The sequence below is a fragment of the Dipodomys merriami genome, unplaced genomic scaffold (assembly GCF_024711535.1).
Source record: "Dipodomys merriami isolate MVZ:Mamm:240054 unplaced genomic scaffold, mDipMer1.0.p SCAF_4, whole genome shotgun sequence".
Taxonomy (NCBI): Eukaryota; Metazoa; Chordata; class Mammalia; order Rodentia; family Heteromyidae; genus Dipodomys; species Dipodomys merriami.
Genome location: NW_027205603.1, coordinates 64,556,702 through 64,583,532, shown reverse-complemented (window position 1 = coordinate 64,583,532; position 26,831 = coordinate 64,556,702). Strand labels below are relative to the sequence as shown.

General features: G+C 37.5%; 1 protein-coding gene across 7 annotated transcripts in view; it reads left to right on the top strand.

Moving 5' to 3' along the window:
• The window catches only part of LOC138805896 (regulator of G-protein signaling 22-like), a 123,270-nt gene that overhangs the window by 33,464 nt on the left and 62,975 nt on the right, over positions 1-26,831 (top strand). For 6 of the 7 annotated variants that reach the window (XM_069991138.1, XM_069991135.1, XM_069991137.1 and 3 more), the window contains 7 exons: positions 4,259-4,321; positions 16,305-16,526; positions 18,138-18,223; positions 18,780-18,948; positions 21,784-21,901; positions 24,257-24,863; positions 26,125-26,286. In XM_069991138.1, the coding sequence (XP_069847239.1) occupies positions 4,259-4,321; positions 16,305-16,526; positions 18,138-18,223; positions 18,780-18,948; positions 21,784-21,901; positions 24,257-24,863; positions 26,125-26,286 (1,427 nt within the window). Of the gene's footprint in view, positions 1-4,258; positions 4,322-15,982; positions 16,064-16,304; positions 16,527-18,137; positions 18,224-18,779; positions 18,949-21,783; positions 21,902-24,256; positions 24,864-26,124; positions 26,287-26,831 lie in introns of those variants that run through there. The other variant, XM_069991141.1, reaches the window with a different exon arrangement.

The following is a 26,831-nucleotide window of genomic DNA, read 5'->3' as shown; positions in this document are numbered from 1 at the left end:
CATAATACTTCATTGAGTATCATGAGCTAATGTTCAATATCAGTTGGTTATTTTGTTGATGTAAAATGTATGTACAGTGAACTACAAATATTTTTGAAAATATCATTTGATAAATTTTGACAAATGTATGCATCTATGTAATCCAAATTTTTGTCCTCATACAAAACATTTCTATGATTCTAGAAAATTCCTTCAGGTTCCCATCCAGTTGATTTTTGCTTTCATTTCCAAGACAACTATCCTATGCTTGTCTCTCTGACCTGTGTTCATACATTTTGCTCTATACTCTGTATAGATTTTTGTATTTGTAAATATAGAATTGGAGGTCATTTGAACACATTTCAAATGCCATTTTCACGTTTCCATTGTCTCTTCTTTCTGCCAGATAATTCCTTTCCTTCCCTTGGAGAAAACTTTATATTCTAATTTTCTTGTAGTATATACTATATTCTTTCTTGGAATGTGTTTTTTTGTATTTATTTTATTTCCTCTTCCTTGTTTGTAAGATCTTTGTTGTATATCTTACATCTTCTAGAATTGTGAAGAAATTGAGCCGGGCGCCAGTGGCTCACGCTTGTAATCCTAGCTACTCAGGAGGCTGAGATCTGAGGATCACAGTTCAAAGCCAGCCCAGGCAAGGAAAGTCTGTGAGACTCTTATCTCCAATAAACCACTAGAACTGGAAATGGCATTGTGGCTCAAGTGGTAGAGCGCTTGCCTTGTGCTGAAGAGCTGAAGGATAGCACCCAAGCCCAGAGTTCAAGCCCCACGACCGACCAAAAAAAAAAAAAAAAAAAGAATTGTGAAGAAATTGTGTAACAAAATAAGCCAGCCAATTTAAACTAAACTGCCATAATTAGTGAAAGTATATAAACTATTTTGCCTAACCCTCTTTCAGTAAGAAATTTAAGAAGTTTGGACTGAAAATGGAAAAGCTGACTTCACTTTCACAGACCGCACACCTGTAATACATGAAAAACCAGGTTTCAAGAATATATTCAATTCTGAAGATGTGTCCCACCTTCCATTGCATCATTCAGCAGAGAATATGTGTTGCAAATTTTGCACTCAAGTTTACAGAATGACATAATGGAGGAACTGACTGTAACTCAATTTTCTCGATTATACCTTTCACCATCCACAGTTTGTTGGTTATTTGGAAATAATAAACCTGAGTATGGGTTATTCATTTCAAGTGTCCTAGCCATTGGATTGTGGAAAGTTAATGAGAATAACTGAGTTACTTTTTCAGATCAAAATCTTTAACATAGCTTTTCTTTTTTAAAAAAATATGACGTGCTTTGAGAATAAAGGGTTTATCAAATATTGGTTGGTTTGCAAGATTGTCTGCCTATTGATGTGACAAGGTATTTGAACACATTGCTGTAGTAACTGCAGTGAAAAATTCTCATTTAGAGAAGTTTGGGCCTACCTTCCTGCTGAAATGCCCAGAGGATTCTACACTTATTTACTGTGATGGAACTGCTCAAGCCAACGGAACTGGCAGTGTTTCATATTGAGAGAAATTAAAATACAATTCTAGAAAAGAAATATCCATTGTGATGTATTGAAATAATAAAGTAGGTCCCTATGGTTGTATGTAAGTATAAGCCTGAAGATGAGTAAATGCCAGGAACTGGCAAATCAACAAGGGGTTAGGATCAAAGGCTACTAGTGCCACATTAGAACCCATTAGCCCTTGGAAAGATGAGCTCAGAAATTGAGAGTGAACATTTGTAAACTATAGCAATTGTACAGGGTAGGTTTATTGAATTTTTTTTTTTTTTTGTCAGTTGTGGGGCTTGAACTCTGGGCCTGGGCGCTGTCCCTCAGCTCTTTAACTCAAGATTAGCACTCTACCACTTGAGCCATAGTGCCCCTTCCAGTTTTCTCGTGGTTTATTGGAGACAAGAGTCTCACGGACTTTCCTGCCTGGGCTGGCTCTGAACCACGATCCTCAAATCTTAGTTTCTCGAGTAGCTAGGATTATAGGCATGAGCCATGGGAGCCTGGTCACGTTTATTAAATTTAACAATAAAAATGGATTTGTGATGTATGTCCTTTATTTCACTTCCTAGTAATTATTCTTAGTGTTTTTCATTAAAGTTTATATTGACTAAAGAAAAAGCCCTCCCCCCCAAAAAAACCCCTCAAGCAGGTGCTTTATCATATATACTTCATTGACTTTGAGTCTCTTGGGAGTGTAAAGCATCTGGAGATGGATGTATGAGTCTGAGGGTCCTCTAGAAAATTTTGTCAATGTGGCTGGTCAAATTCCAGGGAGTATTTGGACCTACAGGTTCTATGAAATGCACATTGTACATGATGTTAAAATTAAAAATAAGGTAGGTGCCGGTGGCTCACGCCTGTAATCCTAGCTACTCCTACTACTCCTACTCAGGAGGCTGAGATCTGAGGATCACAGTTCAAAGCCAGCCCAGGCAGGAAAGTCCTTGATATTCTTATCTCCAATTAACCATGAGAAAGCCGGAAGTGGTAGAGCAGTAGAGTGCTCTACTTGAGCTGAAGAGCTGAGGGACAGCACCCAGGTCCAGAGTTCAAGCCCCACAACTGACAAAAAAAAATTTTAAAAATTAATTAATAAAAATACATATTTTACAAAAACTAAGAAGGACTGGGTGCTAGGGGCTCACAATTGTAATCCTACCCACTCAGGAGGCTGAGATCTGAGGATTGCGGTTCAAAACCATCACAAGCCAGGTTGTCCATGAGACTTTTAGCTCCAATAAACTACTCAGAAAAAGCCACAAGTGTCACTGTGGCTCAAGTGGTAGAGTACTAGCCTTAAGAAAAAGAAACTCAAGGACAGTGGGCCAAGGCCCTGAGTTTTAGCCCCAGGACCTGCACTAAAAGCAAGAGCCTAAGAAGGGATTTCCTCCCCTACTACTGTTATTTTCAAATATGTACCCTACCCTTCCCATCTTCAGACTTTTGATCCCTTAGCCAGTACTGTAAAATTTGGCTCCTCTATTGTAACGCAATGCTTTCTATTTTAGAGATACTACAAATATTTATTAAATTCAGATGTTTTCTTGTAAGAGTTAGCAGAAACTGGGTACCTCACAAAAGATAGTCCAGAGACTTAAAGTAACTTTGAAAGGTAAATAGCCTCATGGTTTGCACAGAATATCTGTCTTCTTCTGATTAGATCTTTGCCAATCAGAACTTTATTTGAGCATATATTCCTAAGGTAGTGTTAGATTTATTAAATTCTTAGTTTGTATTGTTTCCAACATTTGACATTTTTAGTAAGCCAAACCCTGTGTTGGTCAGTTGAGAGTTTTAGTTGAGTTCCTTTTATAAATCCTGTGTTTATAGTTCTCTTCTTCTGACACTGCAGTTACTTAAAATTTCTGTGAAAATATATTTTCCAAGGTAGGTATACATTTACAATAGTATGTTCTATATAGCACTATACTTTAATAATTTTTTAAAAAAATTGGCCAGTATTTGTAAAAAGGAAGTCTCCAGCCATATGGAAATAATAGCATTGTGTCATGTTGTCAACTTTTGTGTTAGATTTGCAAAACTGAAGTATAATTATGAATAACAAAATAATCACATATACTATGCAAGAGAGTGTGCTATGATGTGCTTTTGACACAATGGAAACAGTGACTAATAAAATAAGGTGTTGTATGATTTGGAAGAGAGATTTTGTTCTTGGCAGTGGCTTTTCGATTTTGCCAGTTGTAAAAGTGGCTATGCTTGTGGATGAGATAGTTATGGAAAAAATGTATACAATCTATGCTTAGAACACATACTGGCAACATTTCCTTTTACAAAAAGGAAGCAGGACTCAGATTATGAAAACTGTATCTCATTCCTAAGGGGAATGAGCAATTAAGAAGTTCATATTTTCACCTTTCTTTTAACTTCCACCAAAGTGTCTGCCTTTATTGACTTTGCCTCATTTTTATGAATACACATATCTTCCAGATATTATCTTGTGTTTGTTGAAGTTTCATTTCGGTGTTGTGCTACATTTTTCATGTGTTTGGTTTTCTGGTTAACGATGCCAGCAAAGTCTCTTATGAGTATGTTCTATTCTGTTTTCTAATTCCTTCCTTCCAGAGGCTGTATCCCTTGTGTTAGGTTTATAATGAAGATTCAAAGTTGGCTAGAAAATCTTTGAAGATCTACATGATAACACATCAATAGAAGAATTAGAGAACAATAGTCATTAAAAAACAAATCTTAGCTTGATTATAAAATTGTGATTTTATATTTTTTACAGGAAGATTGTTTGGCAACAGATGACTTCCTTGTGGACTACTTTAATGAATTCCTAAGCCTTCCAGTGAGTGTATTAGTATGTTCTATTAAATATATTATCAAATCAAAATATTATAATCACTTAAATTACCTTATAAGGCCAGGTGCCAGAGGCTCACACCTGTAAACTTAGCTACTCAGGAGACTAAGATCTGAGGATCGTGGTTCAAAGCCAGCCCAGACAGGAAAGTCCACGAGACTCTTATCTCCAATTAACCATCAGAAAACTGGGACAGGAAAGTCCACGAGACTCTTATCTCCAATTAACCATCAGAAAACTGGAAGTGGCATTGTGGCTCAAAGTGGTAGAACACTTGCCTTGAGCTGATGAGCTAAGGGACATGGCCCAGACCCAGAGTTCAAGCCCTATGAACAATCAAAAAAATTACCTTATGAGACAAATTTATCAGGAATAATATAATTTTTCTAAAAGATTGCTTGAGGAATTTTGGTAAATTTATAACTTTTTATAGAATTTTTCATTTGGAGCCGGGCACTGGTGGCTCACACCTGTAATCCTAGCTATCCAGGAGGCTGAGATCTGAGGATTGTGGTTCAAAGCCAGCCTGGGCAGGAAAAGTCTGTGAGACTCTTATCTCCAATAAACCACTAGAAAACTGGAAGTGGAGCTGTGGCTTAAGCCGTAGAGGGCTCGCCTTGAGCTGAAGAGCTGAGGGACAGCGCTCAAGCCCCATGACCTAACCCCCCCCCAAAAAAATAATTTTTCATTTGAGTTTGAATCTCATTTAGAACTGTCATCCTCTTGAATTGACATTAAAGGAGAATTTGTATTTAGAGGAATTAGGGTTTGTATTGATGACAAATAAGATTCAGAACATTGTTGTTTATATAGCATAGGTAGATGCCACTTAATAAAGTTTGTGCCTTAGCAGTGATGGCTAGAATATTAAAGAGTAGTTTGGGAAACATCAGGGTTTATAAAAGGGCTTATATTGTTGTGTTGTATATAAATTATAAGCTAATCAGAAATGGCAGTTAAGGAAAAGAAAACATTTTTATTACATGTTATAAAAACATGAAAACCTTTCTCAATAAAAGTTTTACTAGGGCCAGGCACTGAGGCCAATGATTGTAATAAAGAGTTACTTGGAGGTAGAGATTGAGAGGATTGTGGTTTGAGACTAGTACTGGCAAAAGGATAGTGAGACCCTATTTCAACCGAAAAAAGCTAGCATTTCCCAGGCATCAATGGTTCATGCCTATAATCTTAGCTACTCTGGAGGCTGAGATCTGAGGATCATGGTTGAAAAACAGCCTGGGCAAGAAAGTTTGTGAGATTCTAATCTCTAGTTAACCACCAGAAAACTGGAAGTGGCACTGTGGCTCAAGTGGTAGAGCACTAGCTTTGAGCAGAAGAGATGAGGGACAGTGCCCAGGCCCAGAGTTCAAGCTCCATATCCAACCAAAAAGAAAGCTAATCGTGGTGGCGTACATCTGTTTTCTTATCTGCGTGGGAAACATAAAATAGGAGAGTCATGGTCCAAGCTGGTCTGTACACAAACATGAAATTCTCTTTGAAAAATAATTAGAATACAATGACTTGGGCATGACTGAAACCGTAGAGCACCTACCTGGCAAATACAAAGTCCTGAGTTCAAACTCCTCCTATATTGCCATCCATTTGGAATATAAAAAAGCCATAAATAATTTTTAAAGGAGTAGACCATAAAATGTTAATCTTTTAACAGTGTCTTTTGAAGGGTGAGTACTATCCTGTACTTTCTTGCCTATTAGTTTTTGCATACACATATGTGCACATGTATGGTGATTTTTCTTTCCTAAAGAAATTATACTTTCTCTTCCATTTTGCACAGCTAAGCTGGTCATTATAAGGATTAGATTGATACCAAGCCACCTCCTCTGTTTCCAGATACAGATCTGAGGGACACTACAGGATATTCAGGATTCTTATCGGGTTTGACTCTTAACTTCCAATATTCCGTTTTTTTAAAAAACAAACAAACCTGGAAGTGCCAGATGCCATTGGCTCATACCTACAATCCTAGATAATCAGGAGACTGAAATCTAAGGATCACAGTTCAATGCCAGCTTGGGCAGAAAAGTCCATGAGACTCCTAGCTCCAATTAACTAGCAAAAATCTGGAAGTGGAGCTGTGCCTTAAGTGGTAGAGTGTTAGCTTTGAGTACAAAACTCAAGAATACAAGGATAGCCAGGCCCTGATACACAGGATACACACACACACACACACACACACACACACACACACACACACACACACACACACACTCACACACACACACTCACACACACACAATCTCAAAATTGCCAGAGCTTTTCTTTTCCAAATTATACAACCTTCTTTAGTTCTGGAAGATCCACTATTCCTCCCTAAGAAGTATATTTTGTAAATGTTTAAAAAGAAAAATCTATATATCAGTCTAAAATTTCAGTATGTCCACATTTAAATTTCAGTGTTTCAAGATTTGAAATTATCTCAAGTTGGTATGATTTGCTCCAGAAAATATATACCCTACCTTTCTTTTTCAAGTATCTATTTTAAATTATTGAAATAATATAATAGTAACAACATTTACAAAAACTATGTGAAAAATTCAGCCATAATCTTACCAACCAGTCAAAACAGGCATTACTATTTTTGTTTATTTTCTTCCAGGCTTTAGATCAAGCCGCAGTGAGATATTGTTGAACCCTATGGAGTCATGGTTCTTATTTCCCCCCAACACACACTCACAGTTTGGCTCTTTCATGCATCCCCTGCAGCCCCTCCAGGCTCTTTTCTATCTCTTCAACTCCTGTCTTTATCCCCCTTCCTCTCCTTTTATTTTTAGTTCTCTTTGTATCTACATTCATTTGCATCTACTATGTAGCCAACCTATTATTCATTCTCCATACCACTAGACAGGAAAAAGGAAAATATTGTCAAGGGCTTTCAAAAAAGAAACTGGGGCAACAGGGTACTGGTGGCTCACACCTGTAATCCTGGCTACTGAGGAGACTGAGATCGGAAGATCGTGCTTGAGAGCCAAGCCTGGGTGTGAAAATCTGTGAGACGCTTATCTCCAATTAACCACCAAAAAGCAGGAAGTGTAGCTCTGGCTCAAGTGATAGAACACTAGCCTTTATAGCCTTTAACAAAAATACTCAGGGACATGCCCAGGCTGAGTTCAAGGTCTAGAACTGGTATACACACACACACACACACACACACACACACACACACACACACACACACACACACACACACACACACACACACACACACACACACACACACACACACACACACACACACACACACACACACACACACACACACACACACAAATTAGGGGCAAAGAGAAGAAATGATGAATTCTCAAAGCAAGTATCTGGCTCAATTTTGAAACATATTTGTAATGTTTGGTTTATGAGCACTTAGTGAAGAATTAGAAGCCAGAATGGGTTTACGGAGAACAAATGTGCCAAACTAAGCTCTCTCTTTGGATAGTTATAAACTGGCATATTAGAGTATTGTAAATTTAGTGTATTATGATTTCAATAAAGAATTATAAAAATAATAAATTGAGTCATGTTACTTCCTGCTGTGCTCAAAACCCTCTCATTATACTAAAGATAAATTCCAGGATCCAATATGATCTGGCTCTTGCCATCTCATGATCTTTATTTCCCGTTTCCTTTGTTAATTCTTTTCTTAACTAGCCTTCTTCATGTTTCTGAAAAATGAGTATGCCAAGTATATTCAATGTTTTCAGCCTGGAATGTCTTCTGTAAAATATTTGTATCACTTTCCCTCTGACTTAGATCACTTCTGTTCAGAAAACCTTTCCCCAACCCTATCTAAAATAATATCCCCAACACATGCTTTGCTTATATTGCTTTTTTTTGTCCCCAAAGCCCTTATCATTATCTGTGAAATTCATTTTCAAATATTTGAACTGGTTCACTAACTATAACCAGTAGGGGTTGATTCTTAATAGCCTACAGATTGAACTCCGCATTCCTTTGTATGGAATTTAAGACCCTCTGCAATTTGGCCTCAACATAACCTTTCTAGTTTGATCTGTGGCTTCATACTCTTTATGTCACTCTGCAAACTCTTTTCAGTCTCTTCTAACCCACCTAGCCCACCTTGACCACATTTGGAGCTCCTATGTTTATCCCTAACTATGTCATAGTAACCAGGAGTAAGACAAAACTGTATTTGATTCTGGACCTTCCACTCAGTAGCCATGTGATTTTTAGAATCATCACTCACTTAAATCTTCTACTTCATTCTATATGAAAACAATGTACCTTACAAAATTGTTATGAAGTGAGGTAATACTACCAACTAGTGTTTCTTTTTCCTTTCCCTTCACTAACTAGACCATCTCATCTTTCATTCCTGAAACATAACTGGCAATCATTCTTTAATTGCATTGGTGGATGGTTGTCAATCTAGAGGATAATGTTCTGTGCTACACAAGTGTCTCATTGACTTTAAAAATTATTTTTATTAGACTTGCATGAAAAATTCTAAGAAAACCAGTATTTTTCCAGTTTAGGGTCACTCAGTAAATGGTAGGGTCCACCTAGGGCTGCTTGGCTCAGAAAGTTGATTGTCCCATTGTACTTACGGATGTCTACAAAACTAGCAACAGAGGAGGAAAGTGATAACTACTCTGGTCTCATTTTAATCCTGATATGTATTATGAAGTGAGCTAAACCAAACAAAGCTGATATATTTTTAGGGTATATTAATAGAGTTGTATGGTCAAGATCAAGAAAAGTATTAACCTAGAGCATAGAAAACATTCTGTTCTTGGTGCCATATGTTAAGAATTACTCTGCCAGGGCTGGGAAGGTGGCTCAGTGGTAGAGCACTTGCCTTACATACATGAGGCCCTGGGTTCGATTCCTCAGCACCACATAAACAACAACAACAAAAAGCCAGAAGTGGCGCTGTGACTCAAATGGTAGAGCGCTAGCCTTGAGCTGAAGAGCTGAGGGACAGCGCCCAGGCCCAGAGTTCAGGCCCACAACCGGACCCCCCCCCCAAAAAAAAAAAAGAATTGCTCTGCTAAAGCAGATTCAGGGAGCTTCAGCCTGGGAACACTCAGGAAACCATGTCAGATGAGGAAGGGTTGAAAGAAGTATAGGTGTTGAGCCTGGTGTGGGACTGGATGGCAGGGAGTAGCCTTTTGAAATAATTTGAGGACTTGATTGAGGGAGATTGGTTAACATATTATGTGAATGTAGAAGGCAGAACTGGGACCACATTTATGATTTTTAAGATAGCTTTCAAACTATAAGATGGGCTGGTTTATAAAAAGGTAAATAGCATGTGATTGGAGATATTCACATAGAGAGTAGGAAATCACCTTACAAGAATATTTTATGAGGAAGATTATCTATTTGTCCACTCGTCTGTGTCTATTATCTTTCTACCTATCTCTAGTGCAGAAATTGAACTAAGCAAAGAAATTTTGATTACTTTTTTGTTTATTGTCTGCTCAGAGTTACATTATAAATTTCTTGAGCAAACACAGATCTTTTTTTCTGCACCTCCCCTAAATTATAGAACAATTTCCCTTTTTGTTTTCACATTTTCCATGTAAGTTCCTTGAAATAACCAAAAAAGCATTCTAATCTTTTCACCTGCTTCCTCTCTTCTCCAACCTCCACCTCCCACCAGAACTATTTTCAATGTAAACTTGAGAATGTAGACATAAAATATAGGCTATCTAGATTTCTGAGGATTCAGAAAACTTTTCCACATCTGTAGTGACAAGGGATGTGGTAAAAAATGGGCTTAGGAATCGGACTTTCTGGCTTCTACTCTATTTCTTTCCATTACATGATCACACCCTTGGGACACACTGTAAGATCCAGAAACTGATGGCTGGTAGCCTGCCTCCACGTTATTTTTTGATGAGGGGAATCCAGGACAGTTGCCGTTATTATAAATGATTATGGCACTTTCCAAATCCTAGCTTTCGTAACTTCATTCTGTTTGTTCTTGTGCCAAGTTCACATTCAGATATTGTTTTCATTTGGTGTCTGGGAGGTTTTTTTTTTTTTTCCTGTCAACTCTTTATGGACAAGTGCTTGCTTATTAAGTTTTCTTCTGTGCTATAGTGTGAAAATATTTTTTCCTTTTGGTTTTGTTTTGTGTGTTTTATGCTCAGTGACTGTTGTGGGATTGAGTAGAGGAGCCCACATAGATTTAGGTTGGTCCTCTGTGGGTGGTTTCAAATGTTTGTGACATTTATAGTTTGCAGAAGCTGAAGGGGTGGCCTGTTCTATACCCTCCTTGCAAGGATAGGTATGTCATGTGTTTGCCAGGCCATGCTTAGCTATGTTCTTCTGGAATTTTACCATAACTTCTTTTTTGGGACTGATTCTCCACACTTTTTTTTAAATCTGTAAACTGTTATAATTTCTTGCAGCTTTATGAAAGAGTTATATGTTATATGGATTGTGGGATGTGAGAGAGTTGGAGGGAAGAGAGAAAGAGAGGCACGAGACAGAGGGAAAGAGGAGAGAGAAATGGGGGAAACGAGTGAGATGGGGAAAAGATATGGAGGGCTTGATAGTCCCTTGCCAAATTTCAAATAGTCAGAGATGTACAGAGATTGATTTTTAGAGGTGTTGATGGAGTTCTAGGTAACTCTTAGTATTGTTATATAGGATGTTTTGATACATCTTGTACTTCCAACATAAAACACTCAAATTACCTAACATAACTCATTTTATTAACTAAGGACATTTTCTATACATTTTATGTGGCACATTGTTCCTTCCATCTCATTGGTGGCTGCCTACTAAACAGTTACAGTTAAACATCTAAAATGACAATAAACACAGATTAAAAGAAGTTGTTATTGGTAACTGACTCGTTATATTTAACTAGTCAGATGGTTTTTATTCACTGACAAGGATGTATGTTTAAAATATAGATTTGGAGCTCAATTAGTAAAGACAGAGCTAGAGTGGAGATGAACATGTATTAAATTAACCTAGTCATTAGTTTTTAATTTAAATACTGTTCAACTAAATAATTTGGCACCCAGTAAGTTTCAGTGTAGCTGGGCTGGCAGTTTAAACACATCACTAATTATTCACAGGTTTTTTCCCTCCTCTTTTCAAAGAAATGTGGAACCAGCAATTTATTGTGGTAAAAATATTTTCATGCACTTGCTTTTTCTGTGAAAATATTTTTCGCACATGGATGACTAGTACTACAAAGTTAGCTTTCACCACCTTCAGCCAATTCATTTTAGAACATTTGGAAAATGATACCCTTGAAATAAGAAATTAAGTAAGAGAAAGGGCAGGCTGCAACATATTGAAGAGGGAGGGGTGGGTTTAGGCGCAAACTGAAGATTTTCCCCCCATCATATGATTAAAACCTGAGCATTGTTTAAATCAGCCTACTCAGCTTTGGGGAGAAAATAGTTCCTATTATTCAGTTCTGTCTCCCTCCCCCCTGTCTTTTATTTAGAAGTTTGGTGAAGGGTAAAACCAAAGGATTTGATGGTAGGAGATACTCTTCTGAAGCAGGCAACAGGAATTTACATCATAATGAAAGGGCAGGGTCTTTCTCCCAAGTTTGGAACATAGATGGACATCTGCTTATATACCATGAGTACACAGGACAGTCAGCATGAGGGAGTAGATGGAATGTGGACTTTGGAGCTTGTCTCAATGTGGATTCTCCTCTCTTTAGCTAATAATTCCTCACCATCATTCTAAAGCAATGAATCTCAACTGTTAAGTGTGCATTAGAATTAATTACAGCTTGTTAAAGTTGAGAATGCTACGCCCCATCCAGTTTCTGATTGGGGGGAAGGCCATAAGAGTTGATATGTCTTAAAAGTTCCTAGGTGATGGTGATGTGAACACTGAGACCACTGGCTCAAGAGAATGTACTGAGAGTGTGGAATGCCAGGTCTGTGTTGAACCAGTCCCGTGCCTTTCTCTTTAAGCTTGTATCTTTTCCTCTCACATATTAAAATTTAATAGTGACATTATATTTATAAATTGACATGTTGAAATGAAACCCCTCTATACAAGTACTTACATATAAGAAAAATTAAAACAATTAATGCCAGACTGTTTACAGTTCACTAAAATGTCCCATTGCAATGGCAATTTCTTTTGCTGCATTTCTTTCTCTCCCTTATCTAACTGATAAATATTCATTCTTTATCAACCAACTTCAACCTCCTACTTTCTCTATTCTTCTTCCTTAATTTCTTCTTCTCTCCCTCCTCCTCCTCCGGCCCCTCCCTGCCCTGGCAGGGATTAAGGTCTTACCTTAAGATACTTGATTCACTTTGCATACTGGTATTAGAACTAAATGACAGAGAGACATTCAATTTCAATATTGTGTAGATATCCAGTTTTCCCTGAACTACTTGTTGAAAATATTACTTTTGACAGATATTATAACTGCATAGATTTATTTCTAGATCTTTTATTCTGTTGGTCTTCATGTCTGTTTTTGTTGGCACCATGCTGTTTTCATTACTATGGTTCTGGGCTATAATTTGAAGTGGGGCATTGTGAAACCTTCAGCATTGGTAAGCCTTTGCTTCTTAAATGGTGTATAAACCGCTATAGGATGGTCCTATCTATCTTAACCTATTTCAAGTCTTTCTCCTCTGTTAAACTCTTCTATCTATAGCTATTCTAGTTTGATTCAACTGCATTGAACTTACATGAGTTACCCATAGACGCCACATTTCTGCCTCTGTGCCTTTACTAGAAAAATCTGAATTAATGAGAGTGTAGCCTTTGAAATAAAAACACTGTATGTTTGAATCTCTGCTCTCCACTAACTTCATGGAGTTGATACTTTAGCACAAGGCCTAGCATAAACTGTTCAGTACATGCACATTAGTTTTCTTATATGTGAGGCAATATAATGAAGCAGGGATGAGCTGTCTTTTGGACAAGACAGACTCATTTCTAGAGCCCTTATCTAGCACGTCATGGCTCTAAATCCATAGCTTATTACTTGGCCATCTCAAGCATTCATTTTCTGTAGAAAACTACCTTAGGAAGGTAGTGCATTTAAGGTGCCAATCACATACCCAGCCCATGGCAGATGTTCCATAAGCTAGTTATTGTCTCCTGTCATTTCTGCCAACTGTATCTGAACTAATTAATACCACAAAATAGTTATATATTCATTTTATAGGGGCTCAGAATAAATATTATAGTCTGTCTAATTTTTTTAATCTAAGTATTTTTTACTTGATTAGTAGGATATTTTTTCTTTTTCCATTGAATTGTTAGTGGACATTCATTGCTTTGGATTATCACAACTTTGTGTTCCATTGGCTACCATATTTAAGGGTAGGAGGCACAAGAAAAAGAAAGGAAAATAACAAATTAAAGGTGAAACTGGCTCACTTGTTCTGTAGATTCTCAGAACTAAAAGAAATCAGTTCCAGATGGCCATTTACATTATAGTGCTTCCTTCCCCCCCACCCTATTAATATTTGATATACATTTTCTGCCACATTTAATTTATTTCCTTTTCCCAAACCAGATAAATTTGGTCTCTGAGAGCAGTACTCTTTTATCTCTTTAGTCTAGTAGTAGTATAGTTTGGGGATATTTATGAAGTTTAGATGCCTGTTTGAGTTCCATATTTAGCAGACAGATACAGGAGACAAAAAAATCTACTTATTAAAGACAACTACACAATTTATAGATAATTATTCATACTTAATCATTGAACTCTACTTTTAATTTGGGGGCAAGTAAGTCTTAGCTCTGGGGTTTCTATGGAGATACTCATCTCAAGCTCTGTGAATTTGATTGAGTGATTGTTGGTACCAGGGCTTGAACTCAGTCTTTCTGTTCTCAGTCAACTTTTATACTCATGACTAGTGCTCTTACCACTTGAGCCATGCCTCCAATCTAACTTTTTTTGTTGGTCATGGGGCTTGAACTCTGGGCCTGAGCACTGTCCCTCAGCTCTTCAGCTCAAGACTAGAGCTCTACCACTTGAGCTACAGTGCCACTTCTGGTTTTCTGGTAGCTTATTGAAGATAAGAGTTTCTTGGCTTTTCCTGCCTGGGCTGGCTTTGAACCGTGATCCTCAGATCTCAGCTCCTGAGTAGCTAGGATTACAGGTTGGGAGCCAATGGCACCCGGCTTTCTAGCTATTTTCTTTCTTCTTTTTCTTATTTTACTCTTGGTGCCAGTCCTGGGGCTTGAACTCAGGGCCTGGGCACTGTCTCTGAGCTTTTGTGTTCAAGGCTAGTGCTCTGCCACTTGAGCCACAGCTCCACTTCCAGGTTTTTAGTGGTTAATTGGTTTCATGCGCTTCTCTACCTGAGCTGGCTTTGAACTGCAATTCTCAGATCTCAGCCTCCTGAGTAGCTAGGATTATAGGTGTGAGCCACTAGAGCCTGGATCCAGTCTAGCTTTTTATGGTGATTAATTGCAGATAAATCCTGTCCGCCTTTTTTTTTTTTATTGTCCTGGTTGGCTTAGAATGAGTAGCTATGAATACAGGCTTGACCACTGGCCTTGGCCTGTCCATGTATTTTAAATGCCTTAGAAAGGCAGACAGATTTTAGAGATTATTTCGATATATTAATTCAAATACATTTTTATATATTTCTAGCTCCATCTTACAGTGACATCCTGCCATTTATTATAACTGTCGTGTATCTAGAAATCCCTTAATAAAACTTGAAAGAAGCAATGAACACCCATAGAGAAGTGTTTGATCTTGTCTACCATTTGATTAAACATATATGAATTATATGAATGAGTGGTCTGTTCACTTGGTACTCTAAAATAAGTGAATATTTTGGAAAAGGGGCCTGATTGTGGATTAGGAACATTAACTTCTTTGTTTGATTTTCATGCTGGTATTGGAGCTTGAACTCAGGGCCTGAATACTTAACCCTTAGCTTTTTCATTCAGGGATGGCATTCTACCATTTCAGCCATGGTTCTACTTCTGGCTTTTTGCTGATTAATTGGAGATGAGAGTCTCACAGACTTTCTTATCCAGATTGGCTTTGAACTGTGAAGTTCAGTCTTCTGAGCAGATAGGTTTACAGGAGTGAGCCACTGGTGCCTAGCTCACCAATTAGGTCTTAAGCAGATTAAATGCCTAAAGGTAGGGCTGGGAAGGTAGCTCAGTGCTGGAATGCTTGCCTCACCAGCATGGGGCCCTGGGTTCGATTCCTCAGCACAACATAAGCAGAAAAAAACGGAAGTGGTGCTGTGGCTCAAGTGGTAGGGTACTAGCCTTGAGCTGAAGAGCTGATGGACAGTGCCCAGGCCCAGAGTTCAAGCCCCATGACCGACAAAAACAAAACAAAACAAAAAAGCCTACAGGTGTTCAATGATTGACCTGAAGTCAAAGATCTATTTATTAACAGACTGGAATTTATTAACAGGCTGAAGACTCCTGACTGTTGTATACTATCTAGTTAGCATTAAATAAAAGTTGGCAGCATTTAGTAATTACTGAGAAAAGCTCAGACATATTATTCTCTTGCAGTCCTTTTTGTCACAGTATGAGGAATGGTGTTGAAATAGTTTTAAATGAAGAACATATTGTGCTTAGTTTTCTCCTTTTGGGGAAAAGAAATTGTTTGCTTTCATGATTCTTGGGAATAAAGCAGATAATGGGAGTATTATTTCTTTGTTCATTCTTCCCTAGTAATCCACTTCTTCTACTGACAAGATGGTAGCATGGTTTCATAAAAACAAGGTTTATATTTTTCTCTAGATTCAAAGAATCACAGAGGTAAGATGTTTATACAAAAGAAACTTTTTCTTTAGCTTATATTGACACCTTATGGTATAAATTCACTGATGGGGAAAGAGTGATTGGATCTAACATACCTCTAGCCAAGGGATTTCAGAGCTTCTAAAAAAGAGGAAATGACTAAGCATACAAAAGTAAAAATGTGTGTGCATATATAAAATCGTCTTCCTTAGAGATAGTGGATTTGAGTTTAAAATTTCTTTCAATTATTATCTTACAGACATTTTCAGAAGCAATTAGATTTAATATGGATTATGGAGTCTTTGAAATAATTAACGAGGCCCCACAACTTTTAGAAAAACAACTGAAAAAAATTCTTCTAAACCAGCAACCTCGAAATCCCATCTATGATGTTATAAGGAAAGGAAAGAATGAGGTTAAACCTCTTCAAATGCATGTCCACAGAGAAGAGGAGACCATCAATGTCAACTACAATATTATGGTAAGAAAATATAGTTGAGTTTATATTTTGCAAAATAGAGAAAGCATCTGATGAAATTAATGTGAAAGTCCTTGGGCTTCTCTTTCCAAAGATTAGGTATATTATTGTGCTGTACTTACTACTTACTACCTTAGTTCATAATTAATAGCCAAATTGGATCTAGAAGTTTTCTTTGATTGGTTGGTGAGAACAAGTGGATGCTTTTGATGGGCCAGAGGAAACTATTATGTGCCCAGTTTTCCAACAGTAGGAGACTAGTGTCTTTGTGCCACATGGTACGCCTTTTGAACCTTTGTAAACACCATCTTACCAGATGCTATAGCATTGTTGTGTGACCACTCACTTTTCTCACTGGGATCTGCCATGATCTGTGTGTTGACTCTAATGCCACTGTCACAACACAACTCTTCATGTAGCAGTTGGTCTATGGAAGCCATGTAAATGCAGACACATTTACCTACCTGAAATATGTATTTTGTTGGTTGTTTTTACTTGTTAGTAGCATTTATCTAGGTTCTGACTTTTTTTAAATCTAGGGAAAGTGAATATAAGGAAGAAAATAGTGTCAATATTAAGGTGAATGTTTTAGGTATCTTCATAAACACTTAATAACTTTGTACTGGATGCATAACCACAGGTAAAATCTAAATTCCTTAATTTTTTTCCCTACAATGAGATTCCTGCCTACTTCTTCAACCTTCCTCCTTCCATTCCTCAGATACATCCTGAGATAAAAAATACTAGATTTTTTTTTCCCTCTACTCACGCCTGTGCCTCTACCTTGCTAGTCATGTTTTAGGTCAGATCAGGGCATGATCTATAGAAAACTCTTCTTGGTTTGGAGTCCCCAAAAACCTACACTATGATGCCTCTACTGTAGATTAACCTCGATATCTCCAGGAGAGTGCTGGGGGATGTTAAATATTTAACAAAAAAAAATCTAAAACTAGAATAGGGTCCTTCAGTGGCCTTGGTGAGCTGAGTTTTCTTGGTGATTCTCTTTCTGTTTCTGATTATTCTTTACTCATTTTATAGCAGCAAAAACACTAATGCTAGCTAGGAACCGGTGGCTCATGCTTGTAATCCTACTAACTCAGGAGGCTGAGATCTGAGGATTGAGGTTTGAAGCCAGTCCAGTCAGGAAAGTTTGTGAGACTTTTATCTTCAGTTAACCACCCAAAAGCTGGAAGTGGAGCTTTGGCTCAAGTAATAAAGTGCTAGCCTTGAGCAAAAAAGCCCAGTCTCTGAGTTGAAGTTCCAGGACTGGCATGCGCGCATGCACACACACACACACACACACACACACACACACACACACACACACACACAATACTAAAGCTGAATTCTTCCCCTGCATTTCTCCTTTTTCATAAGTTACAAAATTTTCTGAATTCAATTTGCTAATCTGTAAGTTGGTAGTGATAGTTGACCCAGAGATGGAGAGAGGTTTTAGGGGCAAGAATGCCCTGACTCATATTTGAAGCTCAGCATCGTTGTTGTCTCTTGTAGAAATAGAAGTTCCTAGTGATAGAGATCATGGTTAGGCATCAATTGTCCTGAAAGATGATTTTCTTTGACTCTCTTTTTCTTTTTTTCATTTTCTCCCAATAGTGTCTTAATCGTGAACAAGGTATCAAATGGATCAAAAAAGAAAGACTTCCAGCTTTTCTGGAAAGTGATTGCTATTTTGAATACAGGTATTGTAGTTTCATCAATATACATATTTTTCCATGTATGTTTTTCTTTCACCTAAAGCTATTTTTCTGTGATTTCTTAGCAAAATTCTATTTCAGCTATACCTCTTTCATCACTGTACTTTTAAATCTACCTTTAAATTATCTTCAAATTAAGTTACTAATATTATAATGATAGTGGTACTATCAATGATAGTGTCTATCAATGATAGTGTCTATCAATGAGTAAAGTATTTGTTAATGTGATGCCAAAAAGAATGTCAGCACAGGGCTGAGGTTTTTCTTTATGTACCATAGCTTTTAAAGTATAAGTGAGTATGTTCTCAAATTTTACCAAAGTTTAAACTTTCTTAGAATATGCATTTTTTCAATTATAATAAACTAAAAATGATTAATCAATGAATAACTATTCATTGTTACTTTAGCAGAGCCTAAGGGAATCATTCTACAGAGTTAGGAGAGAGTTGCTTACATCTACAAATTCAAACTTTAGCTTTTGTTCTCCTAAGTTCTACCATACCTAAAACTTATTATAAAATTTGTGATTTCTGAAATGCAGGTTAGCCAAACTGGTCTCACAAGTAAGATGGAGCAAGTCAGGTATGAATTTTACAATAGGTGCGAATTTTGCTCCCTGGCTCCTAAGAAAAATACCCAGTCCACAGCCTTCCCTCACTGACGAAGATGATCTGATAATTATGAAAAAGTTCTACATTTCTCTTGGTGAGGTAAAGTGTTATTATCTTTTTCATAACTTGGCACGTCAATGAAACATCATTTCAGAGGTATGAATTTCATTTGTAGCTCTTAAACAAGGAAAACAATGTAAAATACTTCTCAGACACAATTAGGAATTATTCTGTAATAGGAATATAGTTATGCTGACATATTTGCTCTGTACTGTTTCATCTGAAATACAATTAGAAGTATTATTCTCATGTCTGAAGTAACAGAAGCAAGATTGAAGAACATACTCAGAATCACCCAAGATACAAGGATAATCTGTTTTATTCCAAAATCATTGCTATTTGGGTTCAATTAATTTTGTACAGAAAGATGGCAAATTGAGTTTTCTGTGTTGTTTAGATAATTACTTAGTAGTAAAATTCATTAGAGTAATAAAAGACTATAAGATAAATTTGTCCTCTGTGATGCACAAATGTTGGGTCATACAAGTACATTTGGATAGATGTGACCTAGAGCCAATGGTCTTTCTTGGTTGTCATAGTATAGTGAAGCCGTTACCTTCACTGTACTGTGGTTCCACTCTAACTCAGAAGTCCTTGAGATCTACTCATGAAAGTCACTCCAAGGTGTCTCACAAAGAAAAGAATCTCACAAGGTGAAAGTTTTAGCAAGGATTTATTTTAGTGTGGCAAGTTTGAAGTAGAGAAAAATAGAAAAGGAGAGAGAAACATTTGCTTCTTCCCAGGCTGGAAATGGAGATAAAGACTCCACAACATATTCCTAATAGATGAGTGTATATGAAATAAGCAGTGACAAATATGTGGCCTGTATGCTGTTAGTCTTAGTCTCCATCCGTGACAGACCATCTTTCTGCTGAGCTAGGGCATGGCTCCAAATTCTTTTTAACAGAATACTGCAGACAGCTGATCAAATATGTCATACAAGAGGAAACCTCTTTTCTATCTGTATTAGAATGGATACTCTTAGATTACTTGAACTGTTTTTTCTTTTTGTTTTGTAGTTCCTAATCAGTGTGAGCAATAGGTGTTTTGATAATATTCATCAAAAGTGTTAAAATATTTTACCATTTCCATTATTTCTGCTGAATAATTTTTAGTGAGGTACTAAAGGGATTTTTTCCTTCTGTCTTATACTTTTTTTTTAAATCTGTTTTTTATTGTAAAAATACTGTACAGAGGGGTTACAGTTACATGAGCAAGGTACTGAGTACATTTCTTATCAAGCATTGTTGCCTCCTCCTTTGTTTTTTTCCCCTACTATCCCTTCCCTCCCACCTCCACAACTACACTCCCCCTCTCCCCACCCTCCTTCTTATACTTATTTTTAAGTATTATTTTTCTCTTAATTTATACCCTCTATAATTGTCAGGAATGTCATAAAAATATGTACTGATGGTTAGGACCAATAAACATGTCAAGGGAAGATCAATCCGGGGAATTAGTTCTGGCTGCTTACATGTGAAGTTAATAAAACAGTAAAAAAAAAAAAAAAAGACAATTGTGAATCTGGGAAGCAGAGTTTTGTGCTCTGCTTTGGTCAGCAATAGCCCAAGAGTTGGAGTAGAGAAGTACTTCATGGTTATGTGACATACTTCTTTCTTTGTGATCAATTAAAAAGTCTAGATTAAAATTTTCTTCCTAATATTCCTTTAGCCAATACACATTTCAGTGCAATTTTCTTTTTTCTATAAAATAATTTTCTTTTACATATTGTGTAGCATTAACTAGTGTTATAAAGGTTTATCTGTTTTGTGACTGGAGGAATACTATAAATCTTTTATTTTTAGCTTTAAGTAGTTGTACAAAGAAGTTGCCATTCAACAAAGTAGTATATGAATACAATGAATATTGATCAATGTCATCCATTTCATCATTCTCCTCCATCCCTCCTAACCTCACTCCTTCATTCGATTTTCTTAATTTTGTAAAATATTCATTGATTTTTTTTTTTTTTTTTTTTTTTTTGTCAGTCATTGGGCTTGAACTCTGGGCCTGGGCGCTGTCCCTCAGCTCTTCAGCTCAAGGCTGCCTCTCTACCACTTGAGCCACAGCACCACTTCACCACTTCCAGTTTTCTGGTGGTTAATTGGAGATAAGAATCTCACAAACTGCCGAGGGCCGGTGGCTCACACCTGTAATCCTAGCTACTCGGAAGGCTGAGATCTGAGGATCATGGTTCAAAGCCAGCCCGAGCAGGAAAGTCCATGAAACTAATCTCCAATAAACCACCAGAAAACCGGAAGTGGCGCTGTAGCTCAAGTGGTAGAGTGCTAGCCTTGAGCTGAAGAGCTGAGGGACAGCGCCCAGGCCCAGAGTTCAAGCCCCATGACCCACCCCTCCAAAACAACAACAACAACAAAAAGAATCTCACAAACTTTCCTGCCTGGGTTGGCTTTGAACTGCAATCCTCAGTTCTCAGCCTCCTAAGTAGCTAGGATTACAGGAGTGAGCCCCAGGGGCTGGCTGCATTGAATATTTTTTTCTGGTCTTGGGGCTTAAACTCAGGGCCTGGTTACTGTCCCTGTGCCTCTCTTTGCCCAAGGCTAGCGCTCTAGCACTTGAGCCTCAATGCCCACTTCCAGCTTTTTCTGTGTATGTGGTACTGAGGAGTCCAACCCAGGGCTTCACGTATGCTAGGCAAGCACTCTACCACTAAGCCACAGTCCCAGCCTGTATTGTATTTTATGAGAGTATTTCCACTCCTTTCCTCTCTTCATTCATCTGGTCTCTTCCCTTGATCCCACCATATTTCTGTTAACATACTTATGTATACTTGGCTACCACCCCAAAGTGTATATGATTTATTTTTAGATTAATTCTATCTTTTGTTAAACTAATACGACTCTTTCTCCCTAGGCCTCCTACACTCAAACAAAAGATTGGTTTTCACTAGCAAAGCAATGTCAGCAAACAGTCTCCACCTTTGCCTTACCCTGTTCTATGTCCCACAGCAAAGTCACTCCATCTGTTTCCGGTAAGCGAAAGATAGGCCAAAAATGACTTCAGAGCTCTTCTTCGAGTCCTTTGTTTGGTCTAATCTGTCAAGACAGAATAGTTGGGGAGAAAAAAAAATCATCCACATAACCCCTGACTCTATTTTGCCACCTGCTATTCTGTTCTTGACAAGAAGGTCTGCTACATGGCCGAGGCTAGCCACAAAGTCACTGTGCTCTTCTTGCCTCAACATCAGAGTGCTGAGAGTATAAGCTTGCACCACCACACTGGGCTCACTTACTACTACTCTTGGAGAAGCAACTTGATAGAGCGAAAATGAGGTGGGGTTAAAATCCCAGTGAAACATTTATTATCTCTGTGATTTTTTTGGGGGGGGTTCAGTTGTGGGGCCTGAACTCTGGGCCTGGGTGCTGTCCTTCAGCTCTTCAGCTCAAGGCTAGCACTCTACCACTTGAGCCACAGCGCCGCTCCTGGCGTTTTTTCTTTTTGCTTATGTGGTGCTGAGGAATCGAACCCAGAGCCTCAAGCATGCCAGGCAAGCGCTCTACCACTGAGCCACCTTCCCAGCCCTCTCTGTGATTTTTTTAAAAGCATTTTTCTACTTGGAGTCTCTCTCTCTCTGTCTCTCTCTCTGTCTCTCTCTCTCTCTGTCTCTCTGCTAGATATGGGGCTTGAACTCAGGGCCTAGGTGCTGTACCTGAGCTTTTTAAATTTTTTTGGTCAGTCGTGGGGCTTTAACTCAGGGCCTGGGCACCGAACTCTTAAGCTCAAGGCCAGCACTCTATCACTTACGCCACAGCACCACTTCTGGTGTTTTGGTAGTTAATTAGAGATAAGAGTCTCACAGACTGTCCTTCCTGGGCTGGCTTAGAACCACCGTATCCTCAGATCTCAGTCTTCTGAGTAGTTAGCATTACAGACATGAACCACTAGCACTTGGCTCACTGTTGTTAGTTTTTAGGTTACGTATTGATTTATTCATTGCCATTTAACAAATGCATCTCGATGTCATCACTTCAACATCCTCACCGCCCTTCCATCCACCCCTTCCCTTATATTTCTCAATTCTGTGGTATATGCAATGAATTCTTGCCTGCATTCTCTCTGTGTGCCCTCTTTATTCTTCTACTCCTCTCTCCTTGCCCCGACCCTTCCCTCTTGCAAGTACCCATTCCCTGGTACTTATTTTGTTGGGCTTTGATCTAGTCTTTTTAAAGAATTATACTATCTGCACTCTACATAGACTATATTATATTTCAGTTAATTCATTTGTAACCCCTTGCTTACCATCCAGGGTGTTTACTTGTACGTATAGAGGCCCATTTTAGCTACCACAAATGAGAGAAACCTTGCAACCTGTGTTTCTCTGGGTCTGGCTTTTTTTTTTTAATCAGTCCTAGGCCTGGAACTCAGGGCCTGGGCACTGTCTCTGAGCTTCATTTGCTCAAGGCTAGCACTCTACCACTTGAGCCACAGTGCCACTTCAAGCCTTTTCTGTTTATGTGGTACTGAGGGATCGAACCCAGGGCTTTATGCATGCTAGGCAAACACTCTATCACTGAGCCACATTCCCAGCCCCCTTACTTTGTTTTATTTAAGCTGACTATTTTGAAAAGCAGATAAACTTCTGTTTGGGAAGCTTTTATTGGTGAGTCAAGCTCTGCATTAAAACAGAAGGAACATACTAGAAATAGAAATCATCAACTATGATATTGCTAATGAAAAACATCTAAATATTACTCAGAAGATTTCAGCTTAACAGTTTTAACTCTAATCACTGTGAAAGGCATTGGGAACCTCTGGGGAAGATAAGTTTGAATGCTCTATAATTGAACCTAAATCTAAGTGATGAGGGAGAAAAAAAACCCTCCCTAATGGAAAATAGCTACATAATTGTGTCCCTTGCTTTTTCAAAATATTAAAGTAGAAGGTAGAGAGTAAAAAGCACACACAAAGAGAAAGGGTAGCAAGGTGGTGATGAGTGGAAATGCCTGCCTTGGCCTCTACTCCAGCTTCCCTCTTGTTTGGAGGATCCTGTGTCCCCTTCACAGGTTCACAAAGGCTCTCTTTTGGAGAAATTTGGTATTCCTATTTTCAATAACTGTTCAGTCATTTACCACCCATCCCTCATGCTGTGTCCAGGGAAGACAACTAATGAATCCTGGCAGTTATTTCCCTTCTGGTTCCAAATGTGTCCGCAGAATCTTTCTGAAGATAATAGTCAATGCAGTCATTCTCCACGATAAACCCATATGGCAATGCTCTAGGTAGCATCTATTATATATATATATATATATATATATATATATATACATATATATATTATAAAAATTGTATTCCTATCTAACTAATAGCATTTTATGATTTAATGCAGAAAGTTTTATCTTTGATGATGGAGTTCACCCCAGGACAAAAAATAGACCATCTAACTTAATTTCACTGGAAGAAGAAGAAGAAGGGTCTGTTTGTGTAAAAGACACTGCTTCTCAAGCTCTTCTGAGAATATACCTTGAAAAGCAACAGAGTGAGATTGAGGAACACCTGGAATTACATTTCTCAACATGTGAAGAATTTTTAAACTCCTTTGTGGTCTTTGTTTTGAATTCAGCCATTCAGAAAATTACTGGGTTAGTTTTGGAAAACCCAGACTTTATAGACTTCACCCATGTAACACAAGTGTCATTTGATGATTGTTTTGAGTCTGCCCTTTGTCAAAAGTTAGTAGGTAGAGGAGTTCCAACTACAGATGAAAACCTAGAAGACAAACTAGGAAAAATAAGTCTAAGTTCAGCAAGTGAGAGCATTGGACCTGAGAGCAGGGCTGACTGGTGTGTTTCTCACAGAACTTATGACATTGGTAATAGAAAGGAATTTGAAAGATTTAAGAAATTTATAAAGGGCACATTAGGAGAAAGGTATTGGTGGCTCTGGATGGATATCGAGAGGTTAAAAGTTCTTAAGGAGCCTGGAAGACATCAAAGGTATTTCTATTTTTTATTTCTTAATAGTTTTAAAAACAAATCATAGAATGTCTGTTTAGGTTTTTAAAGCATTGGCAAAAAGCTTAAAATAAACATAAAGGTATATAATTTATATTTTGAATGAACAATAATAATAAAGTATTTTTATAATAAATTTTGATTCTGCAAGCTTTCTGATTTTATGGCTTCTGGGTAATAATTTTAATTATTTGGGTTTGCATATTTCATTCTGTTAACTTTAGAACTGCTCAAAAATCATTCTATGTAAGCTTTGTAATATTCCAATGATATAGAACTCTGCTAGAAAAAAAATTACCTGGTATGTAACCATGCTTGCATAAGATAGACACTTATGCTAATTTAAGGACTTTTTCCTTAGTAATCTACTTGGTTAACAAATTTAATAATCTTTGGTTAGATGCCACATACCTGGATATCTGAACAAGTTTTTCTGCTAGAGCACTCCCAGGGCTTCAATGGGCTCAGATCTTCCATTAGCCAGCTCCATATGTTTTAGGTTAATGTAAGTCTAAGAATCTTAAGAGGACACTACTTTAGGAAGTTCTTACTTTTGTCTATAATTTCCTGATCTGCTTTAAAGTGGATCATTGTAATAGACTGTAATTCTCAGAGACAGGTTTGTCCTAGTTATTTTAATGATATACAAATCACAGAACTTAATAGTTACAAGATCAACCAAGTTACTAAACAGGTGATTATGATTGATCATGGGATGGTTACTACCAGGGACATTTTTTTCAAGAAACCTTAGAGTTTTTTTGAGAATCAATATTATAGTTTCTATTATTGGTATAATAAGTGAACACGAACTTAGTGGCCTAAATAAACTGTTCTGGAGGTCCAAAGGATTTAGGTAACAAGTTTACAAATTCTGAGATTAGGATGTGGGGCTTTGAAGACTACTCAGCTTAATTAGAAAACAACTTGAGAAATATTTTACCTCCACAGAGACTTAAAACTCCTATAAAGCAATGCTAATTTTGAGATAGTTTATTACTTATTTGAAACATTACTTTTTTATTGTGAAAATACCATACAGAGGGGTTACAATTACATGGGCAAGATAATGAATACATTTCTTATCAAGCATTGTTGCCTCCTCCTTTGTTTCCCCTTCCCATCCCTTCCCATCCCCGCCCCCCACCAAGTTGTAAAGTTCGTTTACAAGTCGTTATGTCGAAACATTACATTTGACTGGTGGAGTATTCTACCGTGTGTGTGCTGTGTAATTTTATTTCAGACATCTTGAGAAGATGAAAAAATGCTATCTTGTGAGCAGTGGAGAGTGCTACCTTTCTCCAGAAATCTTATCAAAACTGAAACTATTAGATGGAGCTCAGTGGACTGATGACCATTTAAAAAATATTCAAGTTGAGGTTGTAAAACCTTTACTTCTATATTGGTAAGAAAAACAATGAGAGTCAAATTTACTTCCATTTTTTTCTTATCCACCTATGAATAATGCCTTTATCTCTATATATTATCTATATGTAGACCAATCTATCTAGATCTAGATCTATCTATCTGTCTGTCTGTCTATCTATCTTTCTTTCTATCTAAATTTAAAATGAAAAGATTAATTATATCTTTGGCCTTTTCTAATATACTTATCTTTTAGATGATAAGTACATTAGATAAGTACATTTTAGATAATGATAATATTTGGGTGTCTTTAATGTGGTTGAACAGTACTTAAGTTCCCTTTTAATCTTGTGAGCACATCCTTCTATATATTACATGTTTAAACACTATCTCATAAGGTGTGTGTGTGTGTGTGTGTGTGTGTGTGTGTGTGTGTGTGTACATACATGTAGTTATAGGTGCAGGTTTATTATCTCAATAAACATTTCTTGAACAATTATAGGACAACTGCTGTGCTAATGATAAAAGGTAAAACCTAGTCATGTTAACAGGTCATAGTCTGGTGAGAGGAATGCACAAGTGAAA